Source organism: Dromaius novaehollandiae, chromosome W, assembly GCF_036370855.1.
Source record: "Dromaius novaehollandiae isolate bDroNov1 chromosome W, bDroNov1.hap1, whole genome shotgun sequence".
Taxonomy (NCBI): Eukaryota; Metazoa; Chordata; class Aves; order Casuariiformes; family Dromaiidae; genus Dromaius; species Dromaius novaehollandiae.
This window is the reverse complement of record NC_088130.1, coordinates 24,499,910-24,520,315: the sequence shown is the minus strand read 5'-3', so window position 1 is coordinate 24,520,315 and position 20,406 is coordinate 24,499,910. Positions and strand designations below refer to the sequence as shown.

The following is a 20,406-nucleotide window of genomic DNA, read 5'->3' as shown; positions in this document are numbered from 1 at the left end:
ATCCTTGTGTGAAAGAGCAAATTGAGGTAGTCACTGCTATTTTTAGTCTGCAATCTTGAATTCATTAACTATTTAGCTTTTAGATATTAAATCATAAAATTTTTGGGGTGGAGGAAGGGAGGTCGCAGTTGGTGCCAAGGCTAGAATTTTTCTTTTCATGTTTTGAAGAATTATTGCTGTCCAGGATGACACCATTTCAGAACCTCTGTGGAGATGCACAAACCACACAAGCAGTAAATCCAGATCTAGTGCAACTGTTTCATAGACTGATCTTTTCCTTTTCACAAAACCTCTATATTTTACAGAAATTTTTCTTGGAAATAATTTGATGGTTTTCCTTAAGAGACTATGAAGCAGAGATAGAAAACATACTGAGTAATAGCTCTCATTGGATTATTAAAAGTATGAAAACTAGGCAATTTGTAGCTGAATGTTTATATAGTGCTCTAGGTCAACATCAGAGATCTTAAGTTTCTAACCTTATGGTTAGAGCAAGCAAACTGCATCCATTGTTTTCTCAAAGCCCTTAGGAAGGGAGATGCCATATGTTCAAAAAGTGTACTGTAGCTTACTCTCTTTGGAGCAAAAACAAACTTGCAATAGTGTCTTTATCCTATTTGAATATATAAGCATCCCACAAAGGAACAAGGAAAAACCTCAGCTTGAAAGAACCTGAGTTAAGCAGCTGTTGTGTCTGTTTCTCAGAGCTGCTGAGTAAGCTGCATGTTAATTCTTTGGCAGCAAAAATGCAGCTTGAGCCCCAAGTTCCCTCATTAAGAGGGAGAAATGCTCTTTTTCAGGGAAAATGAACTACCTACTTTTTATATAGCAGCTTTAAAGTAATTAGACCTGAATGTAAACTGTGTATTGAAGGTGGTTTACAGAATACTGGAAGTCATGGAATGGTCCTTTGAAGATCTGAGCTCTTAAGAAAATAAAAAATACACCTCATCTCTTGATAAGAGGATAAGGTGGCTTTAAAGTCCTTAAGGATTAACTTAAGTTTGAACAGTGCTCCAATTCTGGGTTGCCAAACTTATTTTTAGATGCTGAAGCACACTGAAACACTCATGAAAAAAGGAGGAGCCATGACTTCTGGTTTCTTTTTATTCTTGAATATACTTAAACTTTTTTCCGGCTTATTTATAAAAATATAGTTTCAGTGCTGTATTTTTCACTTCTATGCTACAGTGGAGAAGCTAGCATTTATCATATATTTGTCTTTATCCTTATGTATTCTACTTTTCTCATATCAATAGTTCACTGCATGCTCCAGTGTGATGTATAGAAACAAAAAATTGGTTATCAACACTTTATTGTGCTTTTCCCTCTCAAGTTTCATCAAATGAAAGATTGTATTTGCTTTCTATGTTTGAAGCAGAGTTACTGAACAGCTAGTTGAGGATGTATCTAACCCCCTTTCCCAGTCACCGCCACAAGGTATTCCAGAAATCCTACAACCGGTATATGGACTATAATTACTATTATCACACTTTTTTCACCATTAGGGGAGGGTGTAAAAGTAAAGTATTAAGTACCTTTTTGCAAAGTATGTTTTTTTCATTTTAGTCTTTGGCTGATGTGCAGTTGTCAAGTTGTTTGACTTTTTGTGAACCTTTTCCTTCTGAAGGTTTATCAGAACTGTTTTCTGCTGAGCAAGCAGCATTCATTTGAAGATCTATCTTGTAGGTGCATAGGTCAAAAATCAGATTTTGTTTTCCCTAGCAAAATTCTTTCCTGTCTGCTTTTAGTAATACACAGAAGCCATCTCACCCCCTTAATGGGAATATCTCATTACATTGAGTGGTAATAAATTGATAATTTAGTGTCAATTAAAGCAGAACTGTATTACTAAAAGAACAAAAGCAAACAAAATCCCTAAAAGCCAGGGTCTTCTTTTGGTAAACTCCACAAACATGAAGAATTTCATGGACTTCAGAGCCTGAAATATTTTTCTTTTAGCAGGCAGAGTTACAAGCAAAGCAGAATTACAAGCTTTAATTAGAGAATGTATATACCATTGTATACTGTGTAACTGATAGATTTTTATGATACCACTGCAGGCAAACTATTAGGAAAATTTTTGTGCGGTTTCACAACTGGATAAAATCTTTTGGTAACATGCTTCAAATTGGGTTTAATAAAATGTGAGAGTTGATCACTAAAGGTGGATAGTTTTTTTGGGGGGAGTGCATTGATATGCTTGGACCCATATTTACAGTGTTTTTTAAAAGAAAAGTAGTCATTAATACTTGACACTGAATTTCATGTGTTTTCTAGATCCTCTGTAAGTGGGAGTTTGTGGTGGGCCAGTTAGTCTTGCTTAATAATGTGGTCCTTTTGTTTTAGAAAGTTCTTGCTCAGGTCTCTGCAAAGAACTTAAAGTATTCAGCTAGGATGAATGGCTCTGGAGCTTGGAAAGTGTATATTTTCATTAATTTTTACTCAATTTTTGTGGAAACTGTTCATATGTCTGTTTTTGCTTGTGTTCCTCAAATTCTGGTACCCTGCCAAAATCAAATGCACAAATGGACTGTGACAATGACTTTGGCATTGGCAGTAGCAGCAATTTAAAATGCCCAAATTAGATGAACTGGGAGGGAGGAGTAGGTTTCTCATGGTTGCACTTTGGCTTCTATGGCCTTGGATATACCACTGCAGAATATAATATAGACTAAAGATGGTGTGAGAAAGGAGGTAACCTTTCCCAGACTTTTCCTGGAAATTGCCATTTAGCAGTAGATCTTCTTCTTTCATGGATAAATAGTATTAACAATCTTACCTGTTACTAGTGACAGTTTTAGTAGCAGTGTGTGCAAGAATAGTTAATATGCAATTATTGTTCAAATTGCCACTAATGCATTGTAAGATGTTATATCATAAAGCCAAGCATGACTTCAGAAGGATGCTCTAGGAAGGTGGTGAATGGTCTTATGTTAAAGCACTATTTACTTTAACAAAGTGAAATACTTGGAATGTAGGTTTATGTTGCTGCTTTCTTTTGTGTGAGTGAAGTCTTCAGTGATGATGTGGCCTTTTTTCTGAGACCCAGCCCCATTTGCATGTAAGACATAGAACTAAGATTTTATTAACTTAAATTTTTCTATTCCTGATATAAATTATATAAGTTGCAAAATTGTTTTGGTGTTTTCTCAGGTGTTATACATGTAGTTTGGAATTGTGCTACTTAATCTCTATAGGCCATTACTGTTCGGAAGGATTTGGTATTTTTTGTCACAATCCTGGTGTAAAGCTGTTTTTGTTGCTAAAAATGCATCTAGGACATGTACCAGAGGTGTGGACAGTCTTTTGATTTGTTGAGCTGCATACCAACACTTTCTTTTGAAGGCTGCAAGGTGTATATCAACCACATGCTTTGGAGAGCAGAGAGGAGGAACAGGTTAGCTCACAGGTGGAAGAAAGTTATTGTGGGTGGGGACTGAGGCTGGGTTTGCAAGTTGGGCCCTGAGATGATGGAGCAATACAGGATGTAAAAGCCCCTGTACACTCTACTCCTATCTGACTGGGGTTTAGGTTTCCCAGTAGCCTAGTTAGCAGTCATTGTAGAAAGAATACTCAAATTTTTTCAGGTGGCTCAGAAGCTGCTGGGCTAGCACGATTGGTACCTAGGTTAAGGTATTGATTTTTGGGGTTCAGGACAACAGCTGAGAAGCTTTGTTTTAAATTTTGTTTTTGTTTTTAAATCAGGAGCCAATGAAGTCAAGAGCACCACAGCTACATTTGGAATACAGATTCTACAAGCAGCTAGGATCTGGAGGTAAAAAAACTGTCATGCATAATACTGTAATGTAATCCAGTATCAATTTTCACATTACTTTGCTGATCTAGGGTATAAATCTTTTTTATTTAAAAGTGTCCCTAGGTACTTAAAGAAACAAAGACCTTGAGTCAATGGATTAATCTAAATTTTTCTACTGGTGAAATATTTTTGTTCTTCCTCTTTAAGGTGTGTCCATTAGATCCTCAGACTATTTAACAAATGGTAAATATTACAAAGTTTGTGCCATATGGGTATACCTTATACTAAGTAGTCTTACAGTATTCCCAGCATTTTCCTTTTGAATAAATGTCATAAATTACTAAATGGCTAATCTACTAATCATGCATTTTTATTTAACTTAAAGTTGTTAAGATATTTAAGTAGCTGCTTTACTGTCAGTTTTACTTCACTGTTAATTCTGTTGACACTGTCTCTTGCTTCATGTAATGTTAAAGTATCTTAAACACATTAAATGCACTTAAAATTTGAATTTCTCATTTCACTATCCTTGGTGCTTTTATACCAGAAATACTTTTATGATTGTCCTCTCAAAGTGACCCGATAAACACCTTTTGCTGTTATAGGTGAGCGATACCAGAAACTCTCATTTTTGCCCATTTTTGCACCTTTCACAGAACTGTGTATAGTCAGTTAGCAAGAGCTGAAGCTTCTTAGTCTAAGAAAGTGAGTACAAAGCTTCCCAAAATTAGTTAAATCACTAGAAAAAAATGTTATTGTATCTGTTCCTTGAAAATGTTTCTTAGAACTTCTGGATTAGCTTTTAATAGGTCATTTAGTTATTGCTTCTGCTTTTTATTTACTAATGTAAAAAGTTATTTTATAAGCTAGACTAATAGTTTGTTTTATATATGCACACTATTTTTTTCCTGCCCAAAGAGATTTGATTTCTGTAACAGTGATTTTTAGGAAAGTTATGCTTAAACTACACAGAATATTTAAGCAGAAGAGCTGTATTTCCAGAAGTCAGGGAATGCAAACTGAACATTGCCTGTGTCACTAATTTTGTCCCTGCTTGTATGTTGTGATGAATTTTAATACTGTTTTTAATGCTGTTTTAAATATTGCTTTTGCCTTTTAAAATTTGGGACTATGTTCATTGTACAGGCTGGATAGTGGTTTTTCTGGTTCTGCAGCTTTCAAAATTGTTGTCTTTGAAGAACCTTTATTTTGAAAGATATTATCTAATTCTTTCCCTTCATATAGAACTTATTTTTTGATGCTGTAGCATGAATGCTGTGCAAGCAGGAACTCTTTAGAGAGAACTCCTTCCAAGACAGGAGAGTGTATCTTTTAGTCAATAGATAGAAAGTTAAGTTGCAGATAGTAGTCAAAATCAGGTGCCTTTGATGATGGCTGATTTGAGAAAGTCATCAGGGGGTGATGTCTTTTTTAAAGTAGTTGTAAATTGTCAGCATACACTAGATTAGCATGCTAAAAAGCTGATACATTCAGAGACATGTCAACCAAGAAGTTAGTAGCCAGCTGTGAAAGCCAAGGTTACATCCTCTAACATCGCAAAAGAGCTGTGTAGCAGAGGTGAATAAAAGCTGTTTAGATTAGACTGCAGAAGCTATGCAATGCTTCCTTTCTAGAGACCACCTGGGAGAAAATCATGACACATGAGTGAATATTCCCAGAAGAAATGAGGTGACTTTTCTGGAAAACCGTACTGAAACCCTGTAAAGAGTGTGATTAGGCAACATTATCCTAACTTCTAATGCTTTTTAATAGAGTAGTTTAGTGCTTTCTCTGTTCTTGCGTTGTTCTTGGAAGTCCCCTTGGTGGAAGGGGTAACCTTTTGAAATTGCATATTTTCTTGGTATTCCCTTCCTCTAATCAGTATTTGCCTACTAAGTCACAAGATCATTAGAAATGAAAGAAAGGGATATCAAGGAACCAGACATAAAGATTTTTTTTTTTTTTACTTTTCTGTGATAAGTTTTTTTTTTTGTATTCTGCTTCTTGAATGCAATGAATGGGGTAGAAGACATGCCTGAGTTTGAAAAACATCTTGGGGACCTCTTGTAGTTCTGCTCCCTGAAAGAACAAAATACCCAAGAAAAACAGAAATGAAATGCTGGTAGGTGTGCAGTGTTTATACACAAGACCTTTGACTTGAGAATCTTCATTCTTTAATAAAAAATGTTTGATCCGAATATAAAACAAATGTTTCAAAACTCCCTTGAGAGAATCTACTGTTAAAAAAGTGTTAATTTGTAATTTTATACTCAAATGTTTTTTTACTGAACATGCCTGACTATGCAGTAGCATGTGGGAGTTTGTCAGGAAAAAGTATGCAAAGAATCTTTCTTAAACAGAAAACATTTTCTGTACTTCTGGAAAACTCCTGAAACACTTAACTATTTGAGGGATGAATCTAAACGTTGTTAAAAATGAGTGCTAAAAATCAGAGAACTTATTTTGATCCTATCATTATTTAGCTTTCATTTAAGTTTTACATGATAAGATTTTAATTAAAATTGCTTTTAATTTTTTCTGCCATAATCTGAGTCTTTCAGTAACTGTGGGTAGGAGAATCTTGCTTAAAATGTGGTCATGAGGTCTGAAATTTAATTGTCATTATTGCAGAAGTTTCTAGTTAACTGAATAAGCATTCTTACAGACAGATGGAATTCAAGTTGATTATCTTTAATTCTAATATAATTTTAATTAAGTGTTTTTTCCTAATACAAGCATGAAGGACAAAAACAGTGATACATAAACAAAAACATAGTATTACGGTTACAAGAAAATCACAAAAATACCGGAGTTTACCTGAAATTATAATAAGAATTATACTAAGACTTTTAGGATGAAGAAGACAATTCAGGTTAATTTTTGTCCTTATCTGATCTTCATAGTATCAATATTTATCACTTATACCCAGCAAACTTGTTTAAAGAATGTTTTGAATGCACTTTTGTCCTACTGCATTGGAAAGTATTATGCAAGCTGGGACCTTGAGTCTTTTGAGAGTTGGAGTCTTCTATGCTGAGGAGAAAGCCCTCCACACAAAAAAGCCCTGAACTTGACAGGTTCAAGAATTCATGCTTTTAGGGTTTTTAAGCTGATAAGTGAGCTATGCCCTCATGTTTCATTTTCTGCAAACATAAATATGTCCCACAGTGTTGCAGTATGTGCTATGAATTGTTATCTTAGTGACCCCAATATTATGACGGGTGAAAAAGAGGGGAGGGTACTTGAGACATCCTTCTGCTGGGCTGTATTAAAGTACACTTCATTGGCTGAATATTTGCATTATTACAGTCCACTCTTACTTAGTCTTAAACAATGTTGCTTTTGGTGGGTTTGACAGGAGAAGCTTTGTTGTTCTATGGTTAAAGATCTTACCCTGTAAAAGTAAACAAAGTGTAAGTTTTCTCATAGTTTAACTTAATCTTGTGGGCTAATATATTCTCAGCAGGGACGGTATTGAGAGAGACTGAAATCAAAGGTAGTATGGTAGTGTATCTACAAGTAGGCTGTCTTTTTTGTAGGTACACTGCTAAGAATTATATGGCAAGAGTAAATGATAGAAGAGTAAAATCTAGTTTGCTTGCATGATGTAGAAGGTCCCCAAGTCTGTCTTGGTTGAGGAACCTGAGTTCTGGAGCCAGATGTTCTAGGTTCAGTACAAGCTACTTCCTGACCAGCTGACCTAGGAACACAAATTTGGGTAGCAGCTTACTACCTCCTTGTATGCTTCAGTTGTATTTGCTTTTTTGGAAAATGTGGCAGCCTAGCATTTTTGTGATTTTTTTTGTTTCTATATATATTTCTTTTACACTAAATCTTTCTCTTCATGGTAAGAAAGTTAGCTTTGTAAGATGTGAGATCTATTTCAAGTGCCATGCCCTACTTTCCTACTAGGAGAGACTGGTGGGAGGAGGGGGAATCAGGAACTGCTGGCTCATTTTAAGGTTTAAGTAGTAAGGCTGAGATTTTTTTGTGGGATTTTTTTAATTTAAACATTAAAAATGAATGTATAAGCAAAATTATTGGAAACATTCAAAATGCCTTATTTCTTTGACAGGTAGGAATTTACTGTGTGCTTCAGTTTCCTCTTGCAATAAGGAGTCCACACATTTTGCGGTGTTATGCACATTTAGCAGTGCAAAAATTATTCAGCTTTTACTATCTGAATTTTCTATTATCTGTTAATAGTATATCTGTGGGCCATTGATTATAATGGCTTGGAAGTGTCTGCAAGTGAATGAACTCTATTGTGCTTACCCATCTGACAAGTAGAACAAAAGAATGGTTACTTCTGCTGATCCTGCCTTAGAGCTTGTGTCTGTAATGTTGCTGACTTACTAGAACAGATTGTTAACATGGTGTCTGTTTATAGCAACAAGGGGTATTTGTCAGGTTTTCATTGGAGGTCTTTTGTGGAAGAGACCAAGATCTGTTCAGCTGTGGATTATCCTAGTTCTGGAACTGCTGTATTGACATTTCAGAGAAGGCAGATGCTCAATATTGTTAATATTTATTTTTCTTAAATTCTGTACTTCAGTCCTTTCAGATGCAGTTTAATTAGCACTTCCATTCTTAGAACTGGTGCTAAAACCTGTTTCTTAAAGGGCAACCAAAAGAGGATACTTTGTTCAATGGAGGTGTAAGATACGCAGTTGTGTACTATAGAAAAGTGTTGTATCTTAAAAGGCTATGACAAATATGAAACAAACAGTATTGTGTGCTCTTCGTGAGAATTTTTTCTGTGGTTGGGTTCTAGCAGTCATGTGGTAATACTGTCTGCATGGCTTCATAAGAAACACATGATTCTATTCTGAAGTTGAGAACCCAACTAGATATATCAAAAAATCATATTATTTGGACTCTAATGAAGAAGTTAACTTCGGGTCAATGGATGAGGAAGTTGCAGTGCTGGCATAATGTGACTTAGGAAGAGATATACACACCTGATAAAGTTGCTGTGTATTGGCTGGTAAAGCAATGTTGGGTAGGGTAAGAGAATCTTGAGAAGCTGCAGCCACGGAAGTACTAAGCATTTATGCAAGTATGGTCAGCTGCTGTTGTAGAGAAATGGAATCTGCTCATTTTAGCCAATCAGGCTCAGTAGCATATTCATTTTTGTTTTGGTGTTTGGAGCATGTCAAGATTCTCTTTCTATCTGTGATTTATTTTTCTTTTGGGAATGTAACAAAGGCAGTTTGAAATACATTAAGCCTTTCGTGGTGCAAAATGCCTTGAGGTTTGTGGTAAAACAATTTTTAGTCATAAGCTACTTTCTGCACTGTTGAATGTGACTGGTAGAGTAGGCATTACCAGTTATTTTCCCCTCTTTTCATTATTAAAAAAATTGCTTGAAAGGCTGAGGTTACTGAGAGTAAAGTTGGTGTTCAGTACTTTTTCCCCTATTGTTAAACACCTAAATATTCATGGTTATGAAAATAAGGTTGAGCATGTGTGTTGAAAGATTTAACATTCAATGATGACTTTTCAGTTTCTTGTACAACCCCTACTCAGTGTACAGAATACCCTGAACTGAATACGTGATTGAAGCAGAAATTTAAATAGAAAAGGATGCTGGCTTTTGTATTTAAGGTAGTGCTAGATTATACTTTTAGTATTTTTACAATGAGTTACCAAAAAAATGTTGCTTTGATCTGAGAGAGAACAGTGGGAATTCGAAGAGCTATAGAGGTGGATCCATAGATCACTCCTGCCTTATTGCTTGGTGGTTAGTCAGCCTTCTTAGGTAAGGGAGGTGGTCATCTCTGTCTCTGGAAGACTTCAGCCCATGTGAAAATAGAGTTTTGACTTTTCTGTGTCTTGGTTTTCTCACTTCATAATTTGCCCACATATCTTGCAAATGATCATCAATATAAACTCAAAGTGAACTTTGAGTAACTTTAGATGGACACTGCTTTAAGCAAGGTTCTTAGGTTATTAGCAGAGAGTTTGCTCTTAAACTGAGAACAGAATGCTGATTTTTTTTTTTTTGTAATGCTGTTTTGCTTTTACTATTGCCTTTTGTTCAGTTTTCACTGGGGATGTTGTTATATAGGAGAATAAGCGATAAGCAGTTATATGTATTTTTGTGTATGTATGCCTGTGTGTACATATATTTTACATATGATGTCTATTAATAAATACAGGTCAGTTGATCTCAAAACAGTGTTCTATGCTTAATTTAAAATTTAATGTTAGTGCCACTTAAAATGCATCACTCTTGAATGAAGAGGTATCTGTTCATGTGCACTGTGTGTGCACAGACTGCTATAGTTCTGTAATCAATTGTTTGGGAAATAACTGGCTCAGTTTCGAATTCCACTGCAGCTGGTATGCTTTGTTAACAGCAAGGCTGAGCTGTTGATATTATATCAATTATTAATGTGACTATGATAGTATTTACATTCAAGGGAATGTAAATTTGAGGCATTGTGGGTGCCTATATACTTCACTGTAGGGGTGCCATTGTTAATAAATACAGTGTAAGTGATTTGTAAGAATGACAGTTGTATAAATTTAAATTAGACTTACAGATGCATGTGTTGAAATCTTTTTGAAAACAGGTAATTACTGATTGCAAGAAGCCTGGTAGCATACAAAAATTTCTATTGATTTTTGGAATATGACATCACACAAATGGTTTCAGATAGAAATCAGTGTACTTTTTGTATAAAGTAAAGGAGATAGCTGTAATCATAAAGGAGGTTTGATATGGTACAATGAATGTTCTGAATATGGCAGATGAAGAATGGGTATTTACATTTAATAGAGATGTACTTGTTGCAAATTTATTTACTATTTTCATTATGTAAATAACTTAGGTGTTATATCTATTTTAATGGAAAAAAGTCTTGTAGTAACTATTTTAAAACTTTTTTCCTAAAAGATTTGTACATTCTGTAAATTGAGACATCTCTTGTGAAATATAAATTTTTCTGACTTTACTTTCAGCCTTTTTTGATGTTCTTGAACCATATCTTTCTTGTCAAAAAAAGATACAAGAGGGGAAGTGATGTATGACTACCTACTTCCAAATGTATGATTACTAGTTCAAAACAGGAAAAAATGCATGTAATATGTAATTTAGCAGTGTATATTTGCTTTGTTTTGATTCTACTCAAAAATAAGACTATACAAAGTAAGACAATTCTGTATCATAAAATGGTATATTATAATATACATCACAGATTATATATGGTGTATACAGATGGTATATAGAATATACTAAATATGATATAGATTAATAGGTAGCAAGTATATCTTGTTATATATTGCATATAACATGTATAAAACAATTTTTATTCTATATAATAGTGTGCTATGTCTATATTTTATAAGTAATATATGATCTATGGTATAGACAATCTATAATTCATGGGATGTAGTGTTTCAGAATATTAAGAACGCTTCCAGTCTTTTGATGTCTGCATTCTGTCAAATGTTCCTCTAATAAAGTGGGTGATTCTATGTGCAACACTAACGTAAAATGAAAGTTGGTTATGCCTATATTAGAAATTTAGAAGCTTGGTGTAGCTATGCCAGGAGAAGCCTGCTGTGTGGACATGTTTATTATGCCTCTGTTCAGGGAAGATGACAGAAGAAATTGTTTCAGGTAACATGTAGTTTTGCTGATCTAAGCTATGCACATCAGGAAAGCTTTGCTCCTTTATGCCAGTGGCAGAGTGGATAGTGAGGGAATTTTTTCTCGGTTCAACATGTGATTATCAGCCTTTCAAACTTCAAAGAAAACTGTGATCTCAATATCACCAGCTGTCTGAAGAAACATGTACTATAAGTATGTATTCCTGTCAGTGTTTCTGGAATAGTGCCATAAAAGAAACCTCATAGTCAAAAATCAATTCTTTGTAGACACAATAGCACAGTCTCTTTAAATTTTTTATAGCTTTGATGGAAAGCAAATAAACATGGTATGTTCTTAAAGTGCAGCGTGTTGGAGGTTATAACATAGATTTTTTACTTTTATACTGGGAAATGTTAAGGTTACACTGCAAAAAAGGTGCTAGGATGACAGGTCACATTTTAGACTTCATTAGTTCCATAATTTAAGTATTATCATAAATATTTTTCTGACATATTCCAAATGTGAATGACTAGATTGTTTCTAAAATGATTTAAAATCAGTGATTAAGACTTTATTTAAACTACTTTTAAATTTAAATTTGTATTTAATTGTACCCAAAGCTTGAAAACAAAGGTAGCTTTTACACTAAACTTGCCCTTTCCCTTCTAGGTAGATACATTTCTACCTGTTCACACAGTGTCCGACATTGTTACCTTAACATATAGGGGATATTTTTGCTCATTTGTGTTTGGAAATGCTATATGATGTTTTATTTTCAACTTAATTCTTATTTTCATAAAAATCAAAGCAAAAATGTACACAACTAAAACTTAATTTGTATTTGTTAATATAAATGTTTAAATATTTTTGAATAAAACAGATTTTCATCTTAAACCATTTAAATGATTTAACACTAATAATTGAACTTAATGGATTGTGTCTGGACAGCATGGACTTGATTTTGAAAGGATTGTAAGAATTCAAGATGAGTTTCTGGTGTGATGCTTCAAAAGTGGGTTCAGGGTGAATTTTTTTAACATAGGTTCCCCTTGAGACTTCTGAAAATCTCTTGTCATCTGTTTTTAATACATTTAAAAATCTGTCCTTTGAATGCTTTGAATGAATTGATTTCCATCTACCTTACATTTTATTAGAAATCTAGATTTTTTTAAAGCTCAACTGTTTTAATGAAATAATTCAGATTTAAGAAAAAAGCTTTTACTATGAGCTACCTAAACAGAAATGAGAAGTAGTGGAGGAGGAGAAGACAGAAAAGGCCTTCCCATGCAAATTTAAGCAGAAAATACTTGTATTTGAAAAATAGTAATACTAACAAGTGACCATTACAGCTTGTTGTCAACAGCTTTTTCATTTTAATAATGCATGTAAAACTTAATGTCTTATTTTAAATATTTTCTTCTTTGCTCTATGTAAATTAAAATCAATACCCTTTAACTTACCAGTGCTTGAGGATTCATTAATCTATTGAATCTTTAAATGATTTTTATTGGTGATATGGTGTCTTTATTTCTGAAAGTAGCTTTGTCAGTCCTATTTTAAAAGTTTATTTTGTGAAAAGGTACTTATTTAAAAACCCTCTTGAAATGTTTTTTAAAACTTTGTTTCAATTTACCCTTTCAAAAGCTAATGAATAGGTTCTGATTTTTTAAAAAAGTTTTAAATCTTTCACAAGCCAAACCGTTTTCAGGAAAACAGTTATTGAAACTGATATCACATTCATTACTCCTGTTGTAACTTTGGTTTTTACAAGGTTTTATTGCTGCTTTTACACGAGACAAGTATTTTTAACTTCAAATCACATAAGAATTTTATGTTCATTAATCTTAACACTTTATAATTGTATTTTAATCTTCCTTTTACAGATGGAATACCTCAGGTCTACTATTTTGGCCCATGTGGCAAATATAATGCCATGGTGCTAGAACTACTGGGACCTAGCTTGGAAGATTTATTTGACTTGTGCGATAGGACATTTTCTCTTAAAACTGTTCTTATGATAGCCATACAGTTGGTAAGTAAAATACATCCATGCATGTTAATTTGAGTGTTAGAATACTAGGTCAGTTTTTAAAATGCAAATTTGACTTGTTGAAGATTTGTATTTTTCATGATTTAAATTGGTGTTAGTGCTATTTCAGTCTTCTAAAGAGCCTGTGGTAGACAGTTTTAACAGGAAGACCTTACACACATTGTTTTCCTTGCCTTTTGTTCTAGTTTTTCAAAGAATTGCTGTGTGAAAATAGTATCATTGTCTTCTGAGTTCTCATATTTAATCACAACCTGAAACCATGAATTCTAGTGATATTTAGTTAAAAGCAAGATCTTCTTGGAATAAAAATATTTTTAATCCATGAAAGCAGTTGGATGATGGAATTCTTAACATTTTTCCTGGATGTCCTCAAACAAAGAAAGAAATTTGAGAAATAGTAGGATGGTACAAATTACTCAATGAAGAATTTTTCAAGGTTTTTGAAGCATTTTGTGGTATGCTTTTCACTTGAGTAGAGAGAGAGAAAGCTTTGCATGCTTGCTTTGGTGCAATATGTTTTAATAGGTCTTTCTGAAATATTAAAGATCCAGAGCCTCCTCTTTAAATAGTGGAAGAGTTTTTCCTCATGAAGACTAAAAATGGCCATTTAAAACACTTTAATTAGATAACAGAGAGATCTGAAACTAGTATTCAGCTTATTTACAGCATTTGTAAATAGTTCATTTTTAAACCTTAAATTATCACAGATCTGAAGTCATCACTTATAATTGCTGTTCCTTTGCAAATACATAAACTTTCATAGAAAACTTCCTAGAAAGGAAGTTATATGGATATTGGTGACTTTCTAGTGCTTCTTTAGTTTGATATCTATAATCTACATGGAGCTTTGCTGCTTACCGTTTGACATAATTTCTGGTTATAGTTTTAATATGCACAGAAACTTACTTGTTGCTAGTTCTCAAAGAAGGTCAAGTTTTGTAACTTGTATAGTGATTCATGTCTGACTTCAAGAATAGTTTTCTGTACATGATGTGTATCTACTCAAGGCACGTGCCATTTTCGTGAACTTTAACTGGGAGTTACCATATTAAGAACAATAGCCCTTTGGTTTTAAAGTTGAGAGGATAATACCCTCTAAATATAAAGCTAATGTAGAAATACTGAGCTTCTACCACAATTTCATGTGGCAATCTGAAGCTTAAACTAAACTTTCTGTCGTTTTTTCCTTTTATTAAAGATTTCTCGTATGGAATATGTCCATTCAAAGAACTTGATTTACAGAGATGTAAAACCTGAGAACTTCTTAATAGGACGACCTGGAAACAAAACCCAGCAAATTATTCATATTATAGATTTTGGTTTGGCAAAGGAGTATATAGATCCAGAAACAAAGAAGCACATACCATATCGAGAACACAAGAGCCTTACAGGAACAGCTAGATACATGAGTATAAATACACATTTAGGAAAAGGTACGTGTGCTTTTTAAGTGCAGAAACAAGAATTCAACAGCTGTCATTATTTGTGTGAAATCATCCTGTTTTCAAGTTGTAATTTTTATCAACAGTCTGTAGTCATTAAGAACTGAAGTTTCCTGTGCTGTGCAAAATTATAGTTCAGCCTCATTAAAGTACCATTTATGGAATTAAGGTACTCTGGGTTTCTAATCATTGTGGTTATGTCTCAGCAAATAACTGAAGTATTTTCATTAGCTATATGTAGAAGAAAGATGGTGTGTTTTTGTTTATCATAACATCTTCACATTAGGGATATCCCAAGTTTAAAAAAAGTGAACCAGTCAAATCACTGCCTGGTAATGACTAAATAGAATACTGTTTGAATCAGTGATAATGTTGCACAATGCTTATAGTTCAAAAGTACTTCATGTTAATATGGCAGATGTAAAACCATTTACTTTTTCCTAATAGCAATAAGGGATTTTTATCACTAAAACAATCGTAGCTTAAATAGTGAGCTACTGTAGCTGAAGAAGTTAAATGAAATTAAACCACATGTTCTTTTAACTTATTTTTTATAATGCAGTCTTGAGATTCCCGTAAGAGGCTAATCGTGTACACATGTTGAGCGTTTATTCATTTTTTTAAAAAGTTGAGTTATCTTGTTTAAAGGCACAATTTTATACTTAATACGGGACTGATCTTCCTATTTCTGCTTATCCTTTCAGTTCAAAATTTATACTTTTGTGATAGAAGAACAGAAATTGCTCTTAGTTCCCACTTCAGTCTCATAATGAGAATGAAAGACTTGTCTTTCCCTTTCACAAATACCTATGCTGGCTTCAGATATACCTTTTCTACAAAAATGTAGAGGGAGATATATACACTTAGTGTTCAGTGTTTCATGGCAGATATAGAGCCATATTTACTACATGGTCTTCAGTAGCACTGTGGTACAGTAAACTTGGGAAATTTGTGGTATCTCCAGGCAAGTTAAAGAATGCAGAGCTCTTTCAAAGTAAACAAAAAATGCAGATGTTCAAAATAGAGAGAAGACTTCAAGTAGATACCTTTAATTGATGGTGAAGATGTGATGTTTTTATGTTGACTATTCCAAAGGGTATTGATTTAAAATGGCCAGAAATTACTTTCTCATTTTAAATGCTTTGAATTGTGGTATCACCTGACTTTCATCTCTGCATCCTCTGGCTACTTTGCTTTTTATAAATATAGCTGAAGGGTTTCATTTTTATTATATGCAAACCAATTCTGCTATGCGGGCCAGACTTCAGCATGAATTAGTCTTACTTTCTCCTGCAAAGTCCCAAAGCAGCCTCAAATTTCTCCATGAAGTAGGGAGAAAGAGGCAGGTATATGTATGCCTATATTAGATATTCAAATATAGGATCAGCTGTATATATCCTCAGATAGGAGTATGTGGTTGGAAATCACTGAATCGTTGCTGAAAGGTCACCTAATTAAGTCTGGTAAGAGTTATAATTGCATACTGTTCTTCACCTGCATCTAAGTAACTTATTACATACTTGCACGGATTTTCAGAGAAGTAGAAAAAAGCTGCTGTTTAATGAATAGCTAGCTGTCTTGCCTTTATATGTGATACCTGTTTTTTGGAGGCAGTCTTGAAGTTGCTTTAAAAAATCTCTTTGGTACTCATGTGTCTTGGAAACATCTTCATGGGCTGGCTAACTTCCTTAAACATATGTTCAAAGGAGAAGTTCTAAAAATAAGATAAAATACTAGTTGCTTCCCCTTTTAAAGGTGGGAAATTACACTTTTCTGCTGATCTTTTTAGTTTTTTGGAGTTGCTTCTATAGTGAGTATTAAATTAAAAGATATTTGATTTTTTTACCAGATGCTGGAAATACTGGTGTAATTCTTGGCATTTACATATCAGGAATGCACATAATTCAAAAATATTGCTTGTCAAAAACAATTTTTGGAATATAACTGGGTATTGTGAAAAGCAACTGGGACTCTTGGCTCCAGGAACATCTTGGAGTATAGCTTGTTAGCACACTAAATGGGTTTATATGTAATGAAACATCTGTGAGACAGTTATCCAGTCTGCTTTTTTTAGACTAAGGCCTTTGTACATAAGCAGAAGCTAATCCATGTACCAAGTTTAACTGCCATATTGTAGTTGAACTGATAACATGAGATAGGTGAGAAATATTTTCCTTTCACTCACAAGCTGAGTCTTGGTAATTCGGGGGGGATTTTTGTCATCAATCTTCCAAACATCCTTTTCTGCTGATCAGAATTCATTCAGGAAGAATGAATTCAAATAAGCACCGTATGAAGAAGGTGGTTGACATGGGCAAAAGAGTTGAGGGCTAGCAGGGCCTCAGTGATTCATAACTTTGACTTTCAGGTAATTAAATAGCCCTGGTTTTCATATGTAGATTCCATGACAGTCTCTCCTTCTCCAAGATTTTCAACCTCTGAAATATGTTGATGTTTAATGTAGTTTTCCACTCAGGTTTTCACTTACAAGCAATACTTTTAATCAAAAAACACTTTAATAAAATAGGATGAATAGTGAAGGATATTAGTGCACATTTTCCATAATTAGTGTTTAAAAACACAACATACAGAATTAGAGATGCAAATTGCCATGTTAGAAGTTTGTAATTTTAAAGATTGCTTATTGGTATTCATTCTAAGTAGTTTATTTTTTGTGTTTAAGTAGAATACAATGGTAAAAATTTTAAGAATTTAGAGTTTTTAATAGCTTGTTTGAATTGATAGAAGTGAATTTAACAAGAAGTTATGCACCAGTTTACTGTAGGGTTTGGATGATGGTATATAACTCACAGTGCAATAGCAGATTAAAAATAGGACCATTTAAGATGGTGCTTACCTCTAAAAGGAAGGATTCATGGCTTGTAGTAGTCGTGGGAAGGAAGACCAAATGGCTGATGAAGAAAGTTATGAGCAACTATTGATCTCAGCATTAGATGAAGTTAACAAACCTTGAATTCAGTTTACCAAAATTAGACTATGCTGCAGCCAGCTGTTTCAATGGTTGCTTCATGAATGGTTCAGTTACCCCTAGCACAGCCCCTAGCAAGAATTTCAGGGTGTAAGGGAGAAGTCGGATTCTCTTCAGCTGGTCTGACTTTCCTCTTCCACAGCACATAAGCTAAAGTCTCCAAAGAGATTTGGTTTGAAACTTGCTACTTCAGACTTGATAGCAATCTTTGCTTTCAGATCTCTAGATGTGTATGAAGGGGGGAAATCTTTCCTCATCTCAGCTGATACTTCAAAGTATCAGAATATTATCCTGTTTTGTGCCTCTTGAAGTGCTCATTTGGGGCTCAGAAAATGTCTAAAAATTGAAAGCTATTGGGTCTGTATTTCAGTTGTGGTCAGTTTAAAGATCAGCATGCACATCTGCCATAGCATCATGGCCACTGTAGTTTCTTTCCTCATTACAAAAGTGTTTGGAGACCCTTGGCAACTAAAGGAAGATTCCGTTAGTGGGCCACTAATCCTCTAACAGATACAAAGCAGAAAATGTTTCCTGCTTTCCCTCTACATTAGATTATGACTGTTCAGTAATTACAGTCAGAAATTTGTCAGGTGGATTAAAAGATTATTTATTACCTTGTTGATCTAATATTTATTAGAGGTGATGGTCATGACCTTAAATTCATTATATTTTTTGTTATCATATTTGGGTTATATAAAAATAGGAATCTTTCCTTTCTCTTTTTTAGTTAAACTACTTCTGAAAAGATTTTGAAACAACCTCTGAGGACTGGCCTAGCAGAAAACTTTTTGGCCTTTTACCCACACTGGAAGTGAAATACAGTATGACAACTTTATTTCAGCAGTTACTTTAGTGTTTGAGAGAGAAACTTTTTTTAATGCTTCAGCAATAGTTACTAAGGTGCTACAATATTTTCTAGTTATGAGCGCAATGATGACAAATTTCTCACTGCTCCAGAAGTCTTGTCAGCATTATGTTTAGCTGTTTCTAAATTAAAATGGATATAGAAGCATATTTCTGGTATTTAGATATAATGAAGACTCCTCCTATCCACTCACCATCCAAAAGATGTTTAAATATGAAACTGGGACCTTAATATCCTTACACATCCTTGTATTATACCTGTGTATAAAATAGTAACTTGGCTATTTTAAGTTTGTCATATTTGCTAGATCTATTGTTCTTCACCAGGTAAAGATTTCAAAGACTGCACTGTATTTATGCCACGTTAAAGACAAACAACTATGGATGAAGTGACTTCTTATGCTAACAAAGTATAAATAAAATAACAAAATTGACTTTTAAAGTCAAACAAGCTTTAGTCCTTAAATAAAATACCTCCCACCTTCCCTTGTATTATTTAAGAAAATAAATCAAAACTTATAACTGGTAATTAATTGGAGAACAATTGAACTTTGAAGGGATTACATGTTTGATATTACAATGGAAACCTAGTAAATGACGCTTCCCCTGACCCCAGGGAGAGTCTTTTCCACTCAGGCAGAATCTTGTTTGGCTGGATGTGTTTATTTTCATTTAATGGTACCTCAACCATTAAAACAGTCTGTGTGAACGTTCTGCCAAATTTAGCTGTAGTGTCATGGATATATCTATACCTCTCAACCATGATACAAAACTGAGAATGTGGGTGGGTAGATACTGACACCTCTGGCAGGGTAGCTGTGACAAAGCTAATACTCTTTAGCAGCAAGTCTTGCTTCACTCTAGTATGCCTGCTTCTCAAAGATATAGGTAATTCTTAAATATAAGCAGAAAAAGTGAGTCTGAAACCTTAGGATTCTCTCCACTCACAGCAGTTAGTCTGAAACTTTAGGACACTGCATTCAGAACAGTGGCTGCTCTTCATCTGGGTATGTTTTAGGCATTCCATGGGTGATGGAGAACTATTAGTCATATCTCATAATCCTCTAATGCACACTGAACAATGTAAATGAAGCTTTTATTTTCACAGAGTCTAGGTTTTGTGTGGAGCTTGGTTTTTGTATGCTCTGTGATTCCCCTCTAAAATTTTAAGATTTAGTTCAGGTAGCAGGACATACAGAATGCTGAAACTATTTAAGTTCTGTTGCCCCTTAGATATTTCTCTGAGAATGCAGTATAGGATATGCTTAGCACTGTCGGAAAATACCGATTCTGAGACTTTTTAGGGCAATGTTTTCAGTCTGAAGGTAATTCCTCCAGCAACTTGAATGGTCGCATAGCAAAACTAATGTGTATTATGGCTTCTTGACCACCCAAGGTGTCAGCTGACCTTGTGAAAAATCAGTACAATTTGACTAAATAGATTATCAGATTCAGATTCTTTTACAGGTTGATCTGAAGTACACATTTGTTAACTCTAACTTGATCTATGTTATTACAAACGAATGAGAATGTTCTCCTTTGTTCAAAATTGTTTGAAGATCCAGAGTGTTTAAACCTATCACAGCAAGTACATAGTAACTAACAAGACTTTAAATGGTTGTGTATGTTTGTACAGAATTAACAAGGCCCAGTCTTCTGAGGTGCATATAGAAGGTGACATATAGTTACTAAGCACTCTGTAGC

The 20,406-nt window shown here is 34.1% G+C and overlaps 1 protein-coding gene across 10 annotated transcripts in view; it reads left to right on the top strand.

Annotated features, from left to right (window-relative positions):
* LOC135323437 (casein kinase I) overlaps positions 1 to 20,406 on the top strand; it is a 78,727-nt gene that overhangs the window by 32,255 nt on the left and 26,066 nt on the right. For 9 of the 10 annotated variants that reach the window (XM_064500892.1, XM_064500889.1, XM_064500891.1 and 6 more), the window contains 3 exons: positions 3,709 to 3,778; positions 13,241 to 13,389; positions 14,606 to 14,840. In XM_064500892.1, coding sequence (XP_064356962.1) covers positions 3,709 to 3,778; positions 13,241 to 13,389; positions 14,606 to 14,840 — 454 coding nt within the window. Of the gene's footprint in view, positions 1 to 1,560; positions 3,401 to 3,708; positions 3,779 to 13,240; positions 13,390 to 14,605; positions 14,841 to 20,406 lie in introns of those variants that run through there. The other variant, XM_064500893.1, reaches the window with a different exon arrangement.